General features: G+C 33.8%; 2 protein-coding genes across 6 annotated transcripts in view; one reads left to right on the plus strand and one right to left on the minus strand.

Annotated features, from left to right (window-relative positions):
• The window catches only part of LOC124361304 (aldo-keto reductase family 1 member B1-like), a 32,526-nt gene extending 15,463 nt beyond the window's left edge, over window positions 1–17,063 (minus strand). For 3 of the 4 annotated variants that reach the window (XM_046815371.1, XM_046815359.1, XM_046815352.1), the window contains exons 1-3: window positions 16,925–17,063; window positions 1,310–1,754; window positions 827–994 (exon numbers count right to left, since the gene is read on the minus strand). In XM_046815371.1, the coding sequence (XP_046671327.1) occupies window positions 827–994; window positions 1,310–1,384 (243 nt within the window). In that variant the 5' untranslated portion in view covers window positions 1,385–1,754; window positions 16,925–17,063. Of the gene's footprint in view, window positions 1–826; window positions 995–1,309; window positions 1,817–16,924 lie in introns of those variants that run through there. The other variant, XM_046815367.1, reaches the window with a different exon arrangement.
• On the plus strand, window positions 5,488–15,036 carry LOC124361330 (1,5-anhydro-D-fructose reductase-like). 2 transcript variants are annotated; one of them, XM_046815386.1, is made up of 7 exons: window positions 5,488–5,619; window positions 9,220–9,387; window positions 10,227–10,343; window positions 10,429–10,617; window positions 11,931–12,137; window positions 13,136–13,284; window positions 14,949–15,036. In XM_046815386.1, exons 1-7 carry the CDS (start codon window positions 5,545–5,547, stop codon window positions 14,989–14,991), a joined length of 948 nt encoding a protein of 315 aa, XP_046671342.1. In that variant the 5' UTR covers window positions 5,488–5,544; the 3' UTR covers window positions 14,992–15,036. The 2 variants fall into 2 exon arrangements, with proteins under 2 accessions (XP_046671342.1, XP_046671338.1); XM_046815382.1 differs by lacking the exon at window positions 5,488–5,619 and adding an exon at window positions 5,626–5,770.

Here is a 17,063-nt window from a genome sequence, read left to right on the forward strand (position 1 = left end):
TAGAAATTTTAATTCAACTTATCCATTTAATGTGAACAAACGCACATTTCTGGTAAATCCACATTTAAAATTAATTGGTTTAAATAAAAATCGATCAACTTACAGTTAGTTAATTACGAGCAAAATTGCTTCAGCACATTACACTTGAGAACTACATTTGGAACTTGAGAACGTAATGAAATCAACTTTGATTTTGCACAAAATAATATATATTTTAAAATATCCACCAAGGGTATCAAAATTATTCCTATAAAATCAGAATAACAGCTGAAAGAATTATGAAGGAAACAGGATTTTTCTGAACATTTGCCATCGTTCAGTGAAACAAGAAATCTGTAACACTACGTTTCGAGATCTGCAATCTGATCTCTTCTTCAGGTAAAGAACTAACCTAATACATAATTACAAACTAGGTTAAAATAAACAACTCTTACCAAAGCGTTGTGGCACGCCTAAGTCAGGAATCACAACCACCATGTTGTTTGTCAACTTCACTAACTCTATAAACATGCACTTAATAAAAAACTATACACAACACTAATCATTAAAACTGAACTACGGAATACAGGTCACAATACGTCTTCATTCGTCTACTAACCACCTACGACTGACCAGAGGGCACTAGCCAATGGTAATCATCACGGCAGACAAAAACAAGATGGCGGAAATAAAAAGGAAGGTTTTTGTCTGCCGAGAACGATGGAAAATGTCCGGAAAAATCCTGTTTCCTTCACAATCCTTCCATCGTCAAACATTCTTCAAACAAAGAATTGAAAGAATGACCTTTTTAAAGAGATTATTTAATAAAGCAAGCCATTAATCATACCTTGGAAACAACGATTAAATCCTCTCTCTTGATGACCTTCTTTCTTATTCTGTCCCTCACAGCTCTTCCCACTGCTACCTCGTTGTCGTTGTATACTGGACTGGTGTCAATCAGTCGGTAACCAGCGTCTATCGCTGCCCCAACTATCTCTTCTGTCATGTGTTTTAACTGTAGTAGTTAACACAAACAATCATAAATGTAGTTTTTGTGGTTTACACTGCTATAATTAATTTTTGAAATGTATTAAGAAGTTTCATTGCATAAACATCTAGTTTGCTGAAGCTGTTTTACATTTCTTTGCAACTTTTGTTTAAAAAAAAAAAAAAAAAAAAAAAAAATACACGTAATACTCTGATTTTCGTTCTACAAACATAAAGTAATATTATATTCCATGGATATTACATATATAGTATACGTATGCGTTAATTAGTGTATTTAAGATTTTATCTGTTTTGTTACATACTGAAATCTATCATTCATTACCTTGTATGTTCCAAGACCAAGTGCTGGAATTGATATTCCATTGTTGAGTTTTATTGTTGGAATATCAGGTGGCATTCTTGGATTGTCTGAATGATTGGTCCTCTGCTGTAATCACTATAACTTTAATGCGTGTTGTTATATCTGGTCCACTATCTCGTTGGCTATCTTTTACAACTATAGTATGCATCGTAACTATATTTATACACTGTGACATAATTATTATTATTACACACTGGGAGAATCAGTTCGGCATCTCTTGCCTTTTCGAAGGAGAGTTATAGTTCTTTTTAATGATTTTACCATTTGAAATAGGTTTGCATTATTTTTTCTACCAAACTTAACACATTTATTGTTTTCAAATTGCTCCTTTGTTATCATTAGACACTCAACCTTCTTAAAATTGTGTTGTCTTTCTGTATGTCTGTTGTCCGTCCGTGCGTTAACTCTGGAAAGCAAGGTTCTAGAGACTTGAAACTTGGTACATAGTCCGGTCAATTTAGCCAAAAAATAGGGGTAACTTTGCATTAATTCCCAGAAAGCTGAAAATTTGCATAGATGTTAGGGATACCATTATTATGAAATTGTGAAAAGTCCCCATCGATCCCATGTCTGCTAATATTTTTATTCAAGGTCAAATTTCACAAAAATAGGTTTTTTGAATTTTTCAGCAAAACTATTAGTTTTATGAAAAAATATTTCAAACAAAAATTTTAGATCATGCAATCATCTGCAGAAATGCTCCTTGTGCTTTTTATCATAACACTAACCATTTTTGAGAAAAAAAAAAAATTACAAACTTTCTTACTCTGTATTGTCCATAATAAGCAGGACTAAGCTGCCTATTATATCATTGGGCGTTTAATATAAGTAAAACTATAAGTCTGCGTGACTAATACATTCATATTGACCGATAATTCTGAGAATATGATATTAAAAAAAACGGAGTCCCTAATTTTGAGGGACCATGTGCCCTTTGAACAACATCTTCCTGTCATTCCAATGTTCGAGTGACCGTTCCGTCCACCTGCTTTTCTTGAGGTCGCACCTAAATCACCGTTAGTCTTGAAAATTCCTTCGTAGTGAAAACACATAGTTATTTCAAATATTCTCTGTTAAAGTTTGTGCTGTATTCACTCAAATATGTCGCAAGAGTGTTTTATTTGTACTAAACTTTTATCTTCAAGTGAATATGTTATTGTTGATCGCGGCATGAAGACGTTACTTAACGTGAGTATTCAAGGGGGGAATCAATTCACTGATTACTTGAAGAATGTAAATTCAGCGATAAATCATGTGCAGTGTCGCAAACAATACAATAGAAAGAGTACAATTGCAGCAGCGAAACGGCAACATGAAGAGGAATCAGCTAGTACCTCTCAAAAAGTCCTCCTCGTACTAGAGCACATGTAAGTGAGCCATATTTTTCTTTTAAAAATTGTTGTTTATTTTTCGGCGACGAGTTGAGTGAGGAATACAAAAAGAAACAAGCACAGATCTCTCGTCGTAAAATTTGTAACGTTAGAACTCTTTCATTTAAAGACTCAGTTATGAAATTAGCTCAGTCTTGTTCTGTTGACACCGCAAAAACTATTGTTGCTCGCATCGAGTTTGAACACGATTTAGTTACTGCTGAAGCTAAAAGTACCATAATGATTGCTTTGTATCATTTTTAAAGACGACCACTGGTGACTAAGTCGGCCGTCCTCAAGATGAAGCATTCGCCATGGGGTAAAATATTTTCATATATTGAAAGTAGTGATGACTGCCAGTTTACGTTAGAAGAATTAGAAAATATTTATAAAAACGTAAGTGTTGATATAAGAAAAATTAAATTACGATTAAAGTTATATTATAGTAATAGAGTCATTATTGTTGCAATATTGTTACATTGTTACTAGGACAATTAACATTGTATGTTTTCTTGTTAATTATCATAATATTATCAATCAAGCTTAGATTGATAAAACCTAAAGGCAAAGAAGATCAATGAAGGCCCTATCAACTGCGGCAGCAATTATTCGGGAAGATAATCAAGCGGTTCAGTCATATAAAGTTTTTACATGCTATGACTGGCTGTGATAAAACATCGGCAGTGTTTCGAAGGGGTAAAACAACAATTTTTTTTATTACTTGTGCACAAGCTTTCCAAGATATCAACTCTTCACCAGAAATTCGCTTTCTTCTGTCTATATATGGAGCTCCAAAAAATTACTTTGATAGACAAATTACATTACTTATCTTTTGCAAAACAAACACGTAATAAAAAACATGTGCAATTAGCTTGCCTTCCTCCAATCACAGCTTCCGCTCACCAACAGTTTTATCCTGTATATTACTAGGTTCAGGTGTGGCTTGGTAATCAACTAGACCCAGAATAATGGGGTTGGAAGGATGTCAATAATGCATTGGAACCAACCCACACACTTCTTTAACCTGCACCAGAAAACCTTAATTCTGTTTTTTGCAACTGAAAAAAGGGGTGTAACTTAAGATGCGGCTGCAAAAAAGTAGAATTAGTTTGTTCACTAGCGTGTACCACTTTGTCAAGTCCAATCGTGTTCAAATGTTGAATCTCCAACAGAAGAAGGTTTTTACATGAACGACGAAACAACTGATGTATCGCTGTTAGTACAATTTACGTCTACTCAAGAAGATGAGGAAGAAAAAGAAAATAGAGAGAGAGAAGAAGATGGAGGGGAAAAAGAGGAAATAATTAGTGACAATAATGATAAATAAAATATGTTTACAACCAAGTATAACGGGACTTGTCACTCGAGCTGTACCTGATCGACAACGACCACACTAACGAGAGTGCAACGACTGAAAAGAAGAAGAATAACCAAAAGTTCATTAAATTTTACTGGAATAGACTGTGGAATATGCCTACCGGGGAAACCACATTAACAAAATCGCGCTAGGTACACTACCTCATAGGTGGCGTGGAAACGTGTCCATATTATAGACAATACAGCTTAAGAAAATTTTGTAATGGTTTTTTCTCAAAAATGGTTAGTGTTATGAAAAAAAGTATAAGGAAAATGTATGTAGATAATTGTATGATCTACAATTTTTGTTTGAAATATTTTTTCATAAAACTAACCGTTTAGCTGAAAAATTCAAAAAAAGTATTTTTGTGAAATTTGACCTTGAATATAAAATTTTGCAGACATGGGATCGATGGGGACTTTTCACAATTTCATAACAATAGTTTCCCTAACATCTATACAAATTTTCAGCTTTCTGGGAATTTTTGCAAGGGTCAATGCCTAAATTGACCGGACTAACATTAGATCCTCTTGGTGCAAGGATCTATTGATTTTGATATAAAAAGTCAAATTGTAAACATAGACATGTTTAGTTTTAACATTGGCCTCATAGGTAACCCTGATGGCAGCTGGAATTGTAGAATAGTCAAATTTGTACAGAAACTGAGTACTATCATATAACATTGAACATGACATAGTAACACATAATTCTATGCGCCGTTTTCTCCATAACCCCAAATTTAAGATGAGGGCAATGTCATTAAAAATATAAATTTATAAACTTCTGATATCTTACATACATTAAAGTTTTATGTTTATATTAATAACTTATAGACACGTATCATTTTATTTTTATGTTCAAAATTAGCCTTTCTTGTTAATACATCAAATAAATCGATCAAATATTGTTTAGTTTTTAATTATCTTGCGGTAAAACCCAAAATAAAATAATTTGAGTGTAAAATGTAATTGAACAGAGGAATTTTAATTTTGATATTTCGTACACTTATTAATGTTCTTTGAAATACGGTAAAAAAGGGTTTGCATTAATTTCAAAAATAGAAGATTGAGATTTGTTACTTTGCTCAACAAAAATAAGTATTTTGAGAATTTCACTATAGAGCCGGGCTCTTTCACTATTAACAAGTGTTAGACCTTACAGAGAAGATTCAATCGAAAATAATCTTTGTTTGCTGACAAATCATCCCTTTATTTTAAAAATCATAACAAAAAATTTAAAATAAGTTGCACTAAAGGTATAAACGGATATGTCACTGCTGGTGTCTGCCGGTGAAAGGAACACGCTAGATTGTTTGTGTTTGCAGCCATCAGATACAATGCAACAAAGCGTATAATGTATCCTATGTTTGGCACTGTCATTACAGTAATCGTTAACGAGAGATCTATTAGATAGCGCACAACACCACAGTATCTCTGTGTTACTGTGAGAGAACAAACATTGTTGGCAGTATGGCGGCCACTATTCCTACAATCACACTGAACAATGGACGCCATATGCCCGCTGTTGGTCTGGGCACTTGGCAGGTATGTACGTTTACTTGTTTGTATCGCTCAATCAACTAATCTGTGTTACTGTGAGAGAACAAACATTGTTGGCACTATGGCGGCTACTATTCCTACAATCACACTGAACAATGGACGCCATATGCCCGCTGTTGGTCTGGGCACTTGGCAGGTATGTACGTTTACAGGTTTGCATTGCTCAATCAACAATTCTGTAATGGACTTAAATAAATTTTGACCAATTAAAAGAATTTAAATTACAAATTCATATAGTCCGAATTTCATGGTCTAACGTGATTTATCACGAACTGGATAGAGTTTATAAATATATGCGACTTGTTCTCTTCTTGAAAAATGAAGGCTAAACTCCCAATTATCTTGAATTTTAATGTGAACTATTTCAAACGTGCAGCACTCTGAAATCCGTCATTGGTGATAATTTTTAATGTACAACTGATATATCGGTTCTCTGTTAAAAGGTTGTTGTTAAATGTTTGATGATTGGAAAAGATAGTAGGATTTCGTAATATTGTCATATTGTCATATTCATCATGATATGTTACAAAAAGTACAAGATTACGTGTCGTGGATTGGAATCTACCCTTCTTCTTCTTTTTCTTCAAGTGTAAAAACAATAATACATTTAAAAAACTTAACAAATATGTTCCACTCTCCGTGTACAGTGTTCAACTTTCGTCACCTCGGGCGTGACGTGTGTGTGCTCTATGCTCCTGTGCAGTAACGTCGCTTGGTTTTATTTTCTCCAGTTTGGACTTCATGGCGTTGATCTACAAGTCAGGTATCAATTTATTATACCTTAGAGTAGCTAGTCCTTTGCCGCACTCCATAGTTTATTTAATATATTAAGATTTTGTACAAATGAAGAAAAGGGTCTATTTAAAATCCATGACACGTAGTATTATTCATTTTATTACATACGGTCATGACTGAAAAACGAATGATCTTATAATATTTAAAGATCCCAGGTGCACCCACCAATAACACACAATTACCCTCATAAGAAATGTAATTTGTGCAATCAATCGTAACTTTTGTCAATGTAAAACAAAGAGAGCAGCATGCATGCTAGTAATCAAGCCCATTCATCCAACTGCAACAGATGTAATGTTTGAATGAAAACTAATTTCCAAAACTCATGACTCCAACCATATCAGTACTCCCTTCACATAATCCTCCTGTCTTACAAACTTGAGAAAACACAGACTCCGTATTCATTTAAATAACTTCATTGCGAAAATGTAAATACTTCTTATCTAACACCTCTCATAACTCTAGTCAGCCTATTGATCCAAGCCCTCTCAGATAATAAAATCTCTCGGATACGAAATCATGTGAAATCTTACAAAAGGTACATTAGGCAGTCGTACATACGTACAAATCTTTTTTTAAAGATATTTCCAACTCCGTACTAAGAATCAGAAAATTTCCTATCTAATGACAATTATACGAGATAATATTTCTCAAAAACCAGAAAAACTCTCTGATCCTCACATCACACTAACGTGTCAATTTATACTCTGTTACATCAAAACTCATTGAAAGAATCATAATTACACAATAATTGTTTTATTGCCATAAAGTTATATCTAACACCAGTTTGGTTTCAGGTGAGCTTATTTCGCTGTTATCAACTTCCAAGAGTGGTGGTTTTTGTTGATTCTTCACTCGAGATAAAAAATATACAAAAAGGAAATTTCTTTGCGTTAGTGCTGCACTTGATAAATTATGGCATTCCTATACTAATAAAAGAAAATTCTTGGCAACAAATATTACTGAATTTTAAAATATTACTGAAATTTTTCATCCTTTATGGGTGAAAGGTTTTTCTAGTTAGGCAGGTATCCGCCTGCTGTGAAGCAAGCTGGGGTTTCTCAAGGTGAATTTTGCCTCCTGTTGTCTGCCAAATCTTCACATCGGTCGTATCTACATATCCAGAAACCATCGGCGCCACTAACATTACACATTACACTGTAATTGTACGTTCACCCAATCTAAATATCAGAACTAACAAGATCATATTCATGTCATTGACAAAAATGGCTTAAAATTTAAAACGTTAAAGTTAATTTAGCCAAGTCATTAAAGTTACCTTTTAGACTTTTAGAAAAACCTAACATCCTTCGTTCTGTATTTAAGATTATACCTGGGTCGTAAACACACGTGGGCTTATTACATTTGCAAAAGACTGCAACTTAACTCCCGGCTAAAATTACCGTACTATACTATATTCAAATTACTAGCCAATGGCGCATCATTGTAGTGGATGCGGTGGTTATCGCGAGAATCAAGCAGCGTCGAGCGTGGCTGCTGCTTGGATAGTGACCGCTGAGCGATCCTGTCTTTGCTAGAAATCCGCATGCCCGGCCATTGGTTGGTGGTTCGGAAGTCACCTTTAATCCGTTAGTCCCCATGTTGTGTTCTTAGTCTTAACTTCGTCTGGTAAAAGTAAGAATTTACTGTAATTTACTATACCGTGTTTTGTGTCCAAAATCTCAAATGACTTTAAAACATAAATTTAATATTTACAAAAGTTTTCTCAAATTAATATGGACATATGGAATCCAACTTTATGACACAGCAAAAATGCAACTTAAAGATTTTCAATCTAAATGACTAAAGCTTGTAACTGGCTCTCCGGTATACTTTAACAATATAACACGATACGATCTGAAAATACCCTTCATTGAAGAAGTAATCAAATCACCATAAAAATATTCCATGCTAAGACGATCACGTAAACTCTGATACGTGGGTTGTTTAGACGACACGACGGAATAGGAAAACTCAGACGCAGGTGGAGCGATATTGTATTTGACTAACTGCGAATTTCAAAACTGTTATATCTCTTTTCCTCAAATCAACCTGATTTGTTCTAATGGGTTATTAAAAATGTACGTTATTTATTTGAAGTTTTTCTGGAGTCAAAATTTTGTACTTTTTACATTTAAGTTGAAATGGCAAAGTAAATCAGTCTATATACACGCTTATTATTAGATAAAAATAAATGGTAAGGTTTAATAAAAATGCATTTAAAAATGATTAGTAATAATATAAAAATGGAATCTTTTAAAAATCACGTACAATATATACAAAGATCAACAAAAAACATTACTATAAAATGTATGCCACTCGTTTAACAAGTTTCCCTGCAGGACAGACAAATGAAATGCCAAACGATAAAATTAAAACAAGACCTTGTCTCACTCGATTAGTTAATTAATTAAATGTTGAAAATAAACAAAATAATTAAACTAAATCTTGGAAATAGCTTTTTGTTTTAATTAAAAACAAAACAAACAGTATGAGCTCTACAATTCGAGTTACTCTCAATAATTAAAATATTTAAAAGTTTTATTTTAATCTAACGGATTAAAGAAATTGAAATCAATGAAGCTGTGGATATTAAACTTTTTAATGAGCAGTTCAACAATAAGAAACTAGTTGAATAAAACTGATTAAATATTAATAAAAACTATACAATCTTTTTGTTCTAGACATATTAAAATTACAGTTGACTGATTGAATCTAGATGATTATTGATGAGCCATGTTAAGAATAATATCCACAATATGAGTGAAAACGTACAATAACTTTTTATAGATGGACGATGCTCAAGCCGAGAAGGCTGTGCTACAGGCTATAGATCTAGGCTATAGGCACTTCGACACGGCCTTCATATACCATAATGAGGTCGCTATTGGGAAGGCAGTGCGCCAAAAGATCAGAGAAGGGGTCATAAAGAGAGAAGATGTCTTCATTACTTCTAAGGTAACATATGTTTGTTGTGCAAAGGCAACAGATTAAAGCTCCCACTTAGACAGTATATAAGCTGTATTATGTGTTAGATGAAAACAAAGTAGAAATCTAAAAAAATCATAATGTTCATCACAATTTGTATACAAACAAAATTAGTTTACAAATCCAAAAATTAATTAAGAAAAACATGAGAAAATTTGAAAGCTTCTTTGAAGCTAAACTACTTACAAAAACTCACATCTGCATTCGTACAGTAATATTCAACAGATTCTAAAACTATACAAATAAAAATGTTAATTAAATTCCGACTCAAAATATGAGATTGCAAGTAGTGTAAAATCTGAACTGTTAAAACCAACTACACGAGAACACAACTTTACTCTCTTTAATTTTGTACGTTACAATTATTGGAGAAATGTTCGAAAATCCAAAATGACAGGAATAACAACCATTTTATTGATATTACAACATTAAATTGAGTTCCCAATGCCAATATTGCAATACAAAATAATTTGAATTTACATGCGTTTTTCTAGTAATACTTTAATATTAAAAATAAATAAAATTAATTACGACGTTGGTGATATCCAAATAATTTTAGATAAACATTTTCAAAATTTATAAATTGTTAAACTTAGTAGTTTATGCAGTATTTTGTCCTATGAATTCGTAAACCGTATAGCTACTGCTATACCAAAAGAAATATTATTCAGTTGTATTTATTCATTAGTTTTTAATTTAATACATTGTGGGAGTTTTAAAATATATTTAGTCTGTGTTGCTGAGGTCTAGGGATTTGATTATACCGTGTGTTGTCATCATGGTAATGATAATATGCTGAACTGTTACAGTTGTGGTGTACAAGTCACTCGCCAGAGGCAGTGTTACGGGCGTGTCACCGCTCTCACAGATATCTTTCCCTCGACTACATCGACTTATACCTTGTACACTGGCCTTTCGGTCTCAAGGTTGGTTTGTATTTAAAAGTTCTATTCAGATTAAACAAGCTAAACTTGAATAATATAAAATTGTATGACTGTTAAAACATTACAGAGTAAGACGGAGCCACTCAACCCGCAAGTGTTTGATGAGTTCGACTCCACATCGCTGGAGGAAACATGGCGGGAGATGGAGAAATGTGTGGATGAGGGTTTAGTGCGCAGCATAGGTGTCTCCAACTACAACAGTGTGCAGCTGGCTAGGATCGCCAACGCTGCCAGGATTAAACCCGTTATCAACCAGGTCAGTCAGTACACTACTAAGGAGTTCTATCCAACGTAATGTCTAAACAAGGTAGGAGTCCCCTCCCTGCAGACAATATAGAAATTGTGTCAGCTTACTGAGTAATAGACTGGCATGACGCTCAGACAAATTCCATGGTTGCTGTGCATTATCATTGAACTCATTCTTGTTTATGTAGAAATAAAGTTTCATGCAACAAGTTGACAATGAAAACATACTCACCATATCATTTCACACCCTCCATTTACATTTTAGTTCATCAAGTTAGGTTTCAGGAAAGTGTTCAAATAATAATTCAACACAAGTGTGCGCTGAAATCAAATCTGGACGTAGAATTTTAGCATTGTCCTCCCAATTTGTATTATTCTTTTATTCTATGAATAAAAGAAAAATAGAGTGACGTAGACCATCATCGAACTTGTTGTTGCCTGTATGGAAATGAAGCTTAGTGAGAATCTCAAATATATAGTTTAGACAGTTTTCGAGATATTGTGCGGACATACAGTCACATAAAAATACTTTTTTCCAGCCTCACGAGTGAAAGACTTCGCTAACACTGAGCCCCATATAACAAGTAAGATATGACGACGAGTTTATTGAAAGTCTTTATTGAAACATCGACAGAATCAATTTATGGAAACACTGCATAGTTTTTCAGTATCTGCACATAACTTACTTTTGTATTAGTTAACCTTGAATAAATCACCATCTAAATGTAAATTTGAAGTTATAATATAAATATTTTTCATTAACAATAATTATATTTTTAATACATTTTGTTACTTGTAAATCGATAATAGTGAATTACATTTCCCCCATAAAAATATAAATATTGGCTGGCCTATTCTTCTATACAGGGTGATTCACGAAGATATGTAGAATGCATATGCATTCATGTAAAAACAATGAAAAAGTTTATGTAATTATGGGTCCCGGAATTGCTTCTTTAGCGAGTTACGACTAGAAAAAAGATTTCGCCCGGAGTTCAGGTCGTAAAACGAGGTCTTCCTGGAATTCCGGTAAGATAGATTAAGAGGCGAATTCAATCGTTTCTTTATGATTTCGCTGATAAATTGAGTAAAACAGTTCCAAGAACTGTAAGTTAAGTATTTTTTGAGAAAACCAGTGTCAAATGCAAAATTTGAAGCGAAATCTTTATCTCATCAATAACACATTGTCTAACCAAAACTGGTTTAAAATATTTTTTCTGACCACTGCTAATATTATTTTTGTAATAGTTAAATATTACGAAAGGGAAATTCACAACAGCAATGTTATCGCTCTACTCAACTGATAAACATGTCTGGGAGTAGGTAGAGTGTCACGTGGGCCTGCCCCAGCATCAGCTGCTGCAGTTCTGTCGAGAGTGGGGGGTTGCAGTAGCTGCCCATTCCCCTCTAGGGGCACCTTACCGCCCTGGGAGGCCCCGCGGAGCCCCGTCCACCCTGGAGCAGCCCGCCTTGGCACAGCTGGCACACAAGCACGGCAAAACACCGGCCCAGATTGCTCTCAGATACGTGGTTAGTGTGTATCATGCATACTGAACGTTTAATACAAACATTGTCTGTTGATAATCTGGTTAAAGCACTTGTTGTAAATCCATGTTATAGAGCTAAAAAATTAGATGCATTCTGATTTACAGCGTAAAATTTATCCAACAAAAAGAATCTCCCTAAGAATCTTTAAAATACAAAAGACCATTAAAATAATTAGTTTTTATTACATTGTTTTAACCTTGCTTTGAATACAAAATTTAAAAAGTTAAAATGGTATACATAACCAGAATTTGAAATTAAAACAAAGATCCTCTTCACAATTTTATACTTGTATCGTAAATAACTGCGAATATATTCGGTTTCATAACGTGATGGGTTATCTATTCAATTTTTCATACATCGATGTTAATAGTTATTATATTAAGACTTTTTAAATGGAAACACATTAATTCGATGATGGTCATAAGAAAACGACTAGACTTGATATTGAATATCTTGCTCGACAAGTAAGAGATTCAGTTCGAATCCCGGGGGAACAAATACTTTTGTGAATAAGTCTTTATACATCCACATAATAAATTAACGATATTTCAGATGGAAATTACATTTTTTATTCCCTTTGGTCATATTTCATGGTTACAGTTTATCAAAATTCATATCTTATCTTCTAAAAATTTTTCGTAGACTTGATTATAAGATGGCCTAAATTAGTGCCTGCAAATCTTTGTAGAGTTATTATAAGTTTTTCTGTTTCTACTGTCTTCAGGGAAGTTGTATTAAAAAGAACTAAAATTGACATATAGAAAGTAACATATCTAAGGCAAATTACATAATCTAAAGAGAAAATAGAAAAAATTTAGATTTTTGGAGTTGTTGGAAAATGTAATACGATACGAATTGCGTTACTTTGGGATATTGTTGCTGTCACATGTGTGGTAGACAATCAACTCTATTTGGCAGTCTAAAATTTAGTTCTTGAAAATACTTAATGTAATTTAAACAGTCACTTAATTTATTTCTAGGTACAACTGGGTGCCATTCCTTTACCGAAGGCAAGCTCTGTGGAACACATGAGGGACAATCTGAAGATATTTGACTTCAAACTGGACAAAAGGGAAATGGAAACTTTAGACAGGTTGGACAAAAATGACAGACTTCTGACTTATCCTCTGTAAGTGTTTTATAATGTAATCATACTCTAGTAATTTATACTGAAGCTATTATGACGTCACATGGCTTATCATGGCTATATTACTTAAAAACTCACATTTGATAACCAAAGATAGTTTTAATACTATAGGCAGTACGATGGAAACTTCATAGAGTTATGAAATTTCGCATATTTTCCCTCAAGTGTCTCTGATGAGAAAATCAGTTGGCAAACAGTAAGGAGTTATTTTCTATCGAGTCATTACTATCCAGCTGAGGATATCTGTAACTCCTTTTGAGGTCTCCAAGTTTTCATATCTGAGGCAGGCAGGATAGAGAGTGGCGATAGAGGATGTTTCCGTAAAAATGTTTATTTAACCAATATTTGTTTTTGTATAGCCATCCAGAAAAATGTGCTCGATGAGTTGTTAAAGTACGCGAACTTCTAGATGTATTGAGGTGGAACTCAGTATTATTAACAATCGTTGTTGTAGGGATGCGGATTTTTACAATGACTACCACTGAGCTGAAAGATTCTAAGAATGTATATAAACATATACATTACCGGTTATACCAAATTAAACAGATAGGGATTGGCGATAATAATGTTACTGGAAGTCCTAAATCGTCAGACATAAAAGAGTGTGATAGGACGAAATATGAAAATGAAAAAGCCTTTTACTCAGTGATCATGAATCTTTTGGGCTTGGTTAGTTCTCAAAATCCAATTAAATATACCGAAATGTTTAATTTTTTTGACACTATTATACTTAAATAAAAGGTTGTCCTATCGTTAAGATCTCAATTAATTAACAGAAAACACCATAATTGTGTTGATAAATTAAGTCAAATAATTACAAAGAATTGTCCATTCATATTTAATTCTAATTGTGTTTAGCTCTTTCCATTCTAACATAAATGTCTGGAATGTCATTTCGTGAGACGACGTACTATTATTTGGTAAAAATTCTTAAAGTGGGCTTTTAATTTTTATGAGCAAATAGTTTAACTCAATATTTTAGATAGTAAATGGACTAGATCTTTCCCTTGTGCATTGGTTAATGTTCAGGTACACTGCCATTATTGGGATGCCTTCTTGTTGAATATAAATATTCTTCAGCCTCTTTTCAGTTAAAATCAAACGATGGTTTCTTCGTATAGTTATTAGAAATATGCTGTCGAACACAAAGATAAACTGTTTATTAGACGAAATTAGCTCTTTAATGGCAATTTAATGCCGCATATAATTAATTATGTTTTTCCAAACATTTAATAGTCAGTCCTTTGGAAATCTTATTTAATTTTGAATCAATTCAAACTCATGGTAACTTCATTTTTATCGAAATGAAAAATTACATAAAAATTCCATTAGTTGAAGATATTGTCCAGTTCTTCGTAAATGTTGCAGACGACCCTAGCTTAATTTTATTTCCTTATAACTTATTCTTTTACTTCTTTGTGTGAAGTTTATTTTTGACGATGGAAGGATTGTGAAGGAAACAGGATGTTTCCGGACATTTGCCATCGTTCAGTGAAACAAAAAATCTTTTAAATTATTTTTTTACATTTAATTGAATAATTTATTCTGTATTATATATTTTGAATATAAGTTTAAAACATTTTATCGTATGGCATAGTATAATAATGTTTTGTAATAAACATGCAATAAAAATCTGTATTTTTTAGGGCAAGGCATCATTTGGATTGGCCTTTCAAGATTCCCTTCTGAACGCCATTGAAATACTGCGAGGTTAAAAATAATTTCATGACCAAAGAAAACTAAAGGGAATATTTAATATGAGTTTAAATAAAGAAGCAATGGAATGAATTTTTAACAGTCAATGTGTATTTAGCCCATTGCCACGTCAGCTACATAAAGTTAAATTCCTTATCTTAGCTCTATATGAAAATGCAGCTTAGTGAACATTTCAAGTATATAGGTTAGTTCGTTTTAGAGATATCGTGCAGACAAATATAAGTGTGTAAAAGTGTACATTTATCCAAGTAAATTCCATAGTAAAATCTATCGATGTTTTATTGACACAATTTCAATCTGCTAAGGCTTGGATAAAGTTGCCAGATATTAACACAATATAAAGCAACAACATTAACTATTATAAAGTACGATTACAGTAAAAATGCAAGTATGATAGAGCCATCATGTCTAAGTAGGGCTTCCTTTCTTGCGTTACTGGGGTACATATTTTATTTTTTAATGGCAAAAAAGTAATTGGTGTATAAAGGGAATTTGTTACACTAGGTCAGTAGAAATATTTTGGGAAGAAAACTCACTCAAAATAACCCATTAATTACACTGCTAAACAAATTTTTAATTCATGACTTTGAGTGCACTGGCTGTAATGCTGAGGTAGAACTACATAACATTGTCGTCCAGTATTCATATAGTGTAATGGACAGGCTTCTATATTGTAACTCCGACAGAGAGGAATTGATTTGTGTAATTGAAACAGCGGATGTGTTGTTATCGGTATCGAAACTGATCCATGTGGTTATTTATAACTTCCTTGTCCTGTAGCTTGTTGGGCTTTCAATAAATACGAGTATACAATGCAACATTGTAGTTTTGTTGAAAGCAATACAACCGTTGCATTTGTTTATCAGTTAGTAATGCGATCGTCGGATCCGAAGCTTACATTTTAAGTTATGTGCAAACAGGCGTAATGCTGCTATCCTGAAATAAATAATAAGTAGTATTCTTAAATTCATTCATTCTAAATGTTTAATCCGTGTATTAATGAACTCAAGCGATTAAATTATACGTAACCTCTTTTAACGATAACTGCCACCCCTCCTCGAGGGTTAGCAAATATTGTCGGCACTCGCTCAGTGGAGAAGGGCGTGAGTATTGGTAGAGCGCCGGGACAACCAAGTTCTTGAGCAGTGATAGAGGACTACTAAGATTGAAGGATACCCAGATGGGTACGGTTTGCTGCTCGGTAATAAGGGCGCCACCTTGTTGATGGGGTGTGATAGTTGCAGGTCTCCAACAAGGAACAGTTTCCTGCCCTCAGGTATGCTCAATCGAGACCACTACCATGCACGCAAGAACTATTAGGGTTTACGACACTAAGCCTTAGGTACTTAAATTAGCCACAGATTTCGGTTTGATTATTTTCTAATAGTAAGTTGCAAGGTCTCCAAGTAAATATCAGTCAATTAGAAATTAAAACCAATATTTCACGTATTTCAATCTGTATTGCCTATTTTTCTCACAGTGCTAAGGTCAAAACTAAATATTCAGTAAGCGTAGTTAGTATCAGCACCTATAGTGCTTTAGCAATGAATAAACAAATAGTTATGCAACTTAAACGTAGTAAACTCGTTGGCCAAGTTGAAATAAAAAATACGAAAAATTATTACGGTAGGAGCGCTCCAATTATTTATGCAAAATTACAGTGGCCAAAATCATGATGACCACATTCCTGAACTACAAAATTACAAAAACAATAATACACATGAATACAGAGTGGCTAGACATTAAATTAAAGTTGAGCCACATTTGTCAAAGTTCGGAACTGGATCCACACTAATGCAGTTATTCAGGGCCTAGTCCGATAGGTAGAGGCTCCACAATGACATTGACGGAGTTAGTCCGACCTCCCAGGGAGCACGATTGAATAAGTAGTGTAAAGTCTACTCACCAACTGGGCGGACACAAAAACACACACACGAGCCGTCGATTGTGTCGTCCGTGCGATCCACCGCTCGAATCACGGCGCGTATGGAATTCGCGCGGAATGTCCGGTAGGCGCGAGTGAGACACAGGGCGCGAGCACCCGC

Source organism: Homalodisca vitripennis, chromosome 1 (genome assembly GCF_021130785.1).
Source record: "Homalodisca vitripennis isolate AUS2020 chromosome 1, UT_GWSS_2.1, whole genome shotgun sequence".
NCBI lineage: Eukaryota > Metazoa > Arthropoda > Insecta > Hemiptera > Cicadellidae > Homalodisca > Homalodisca vitripennis.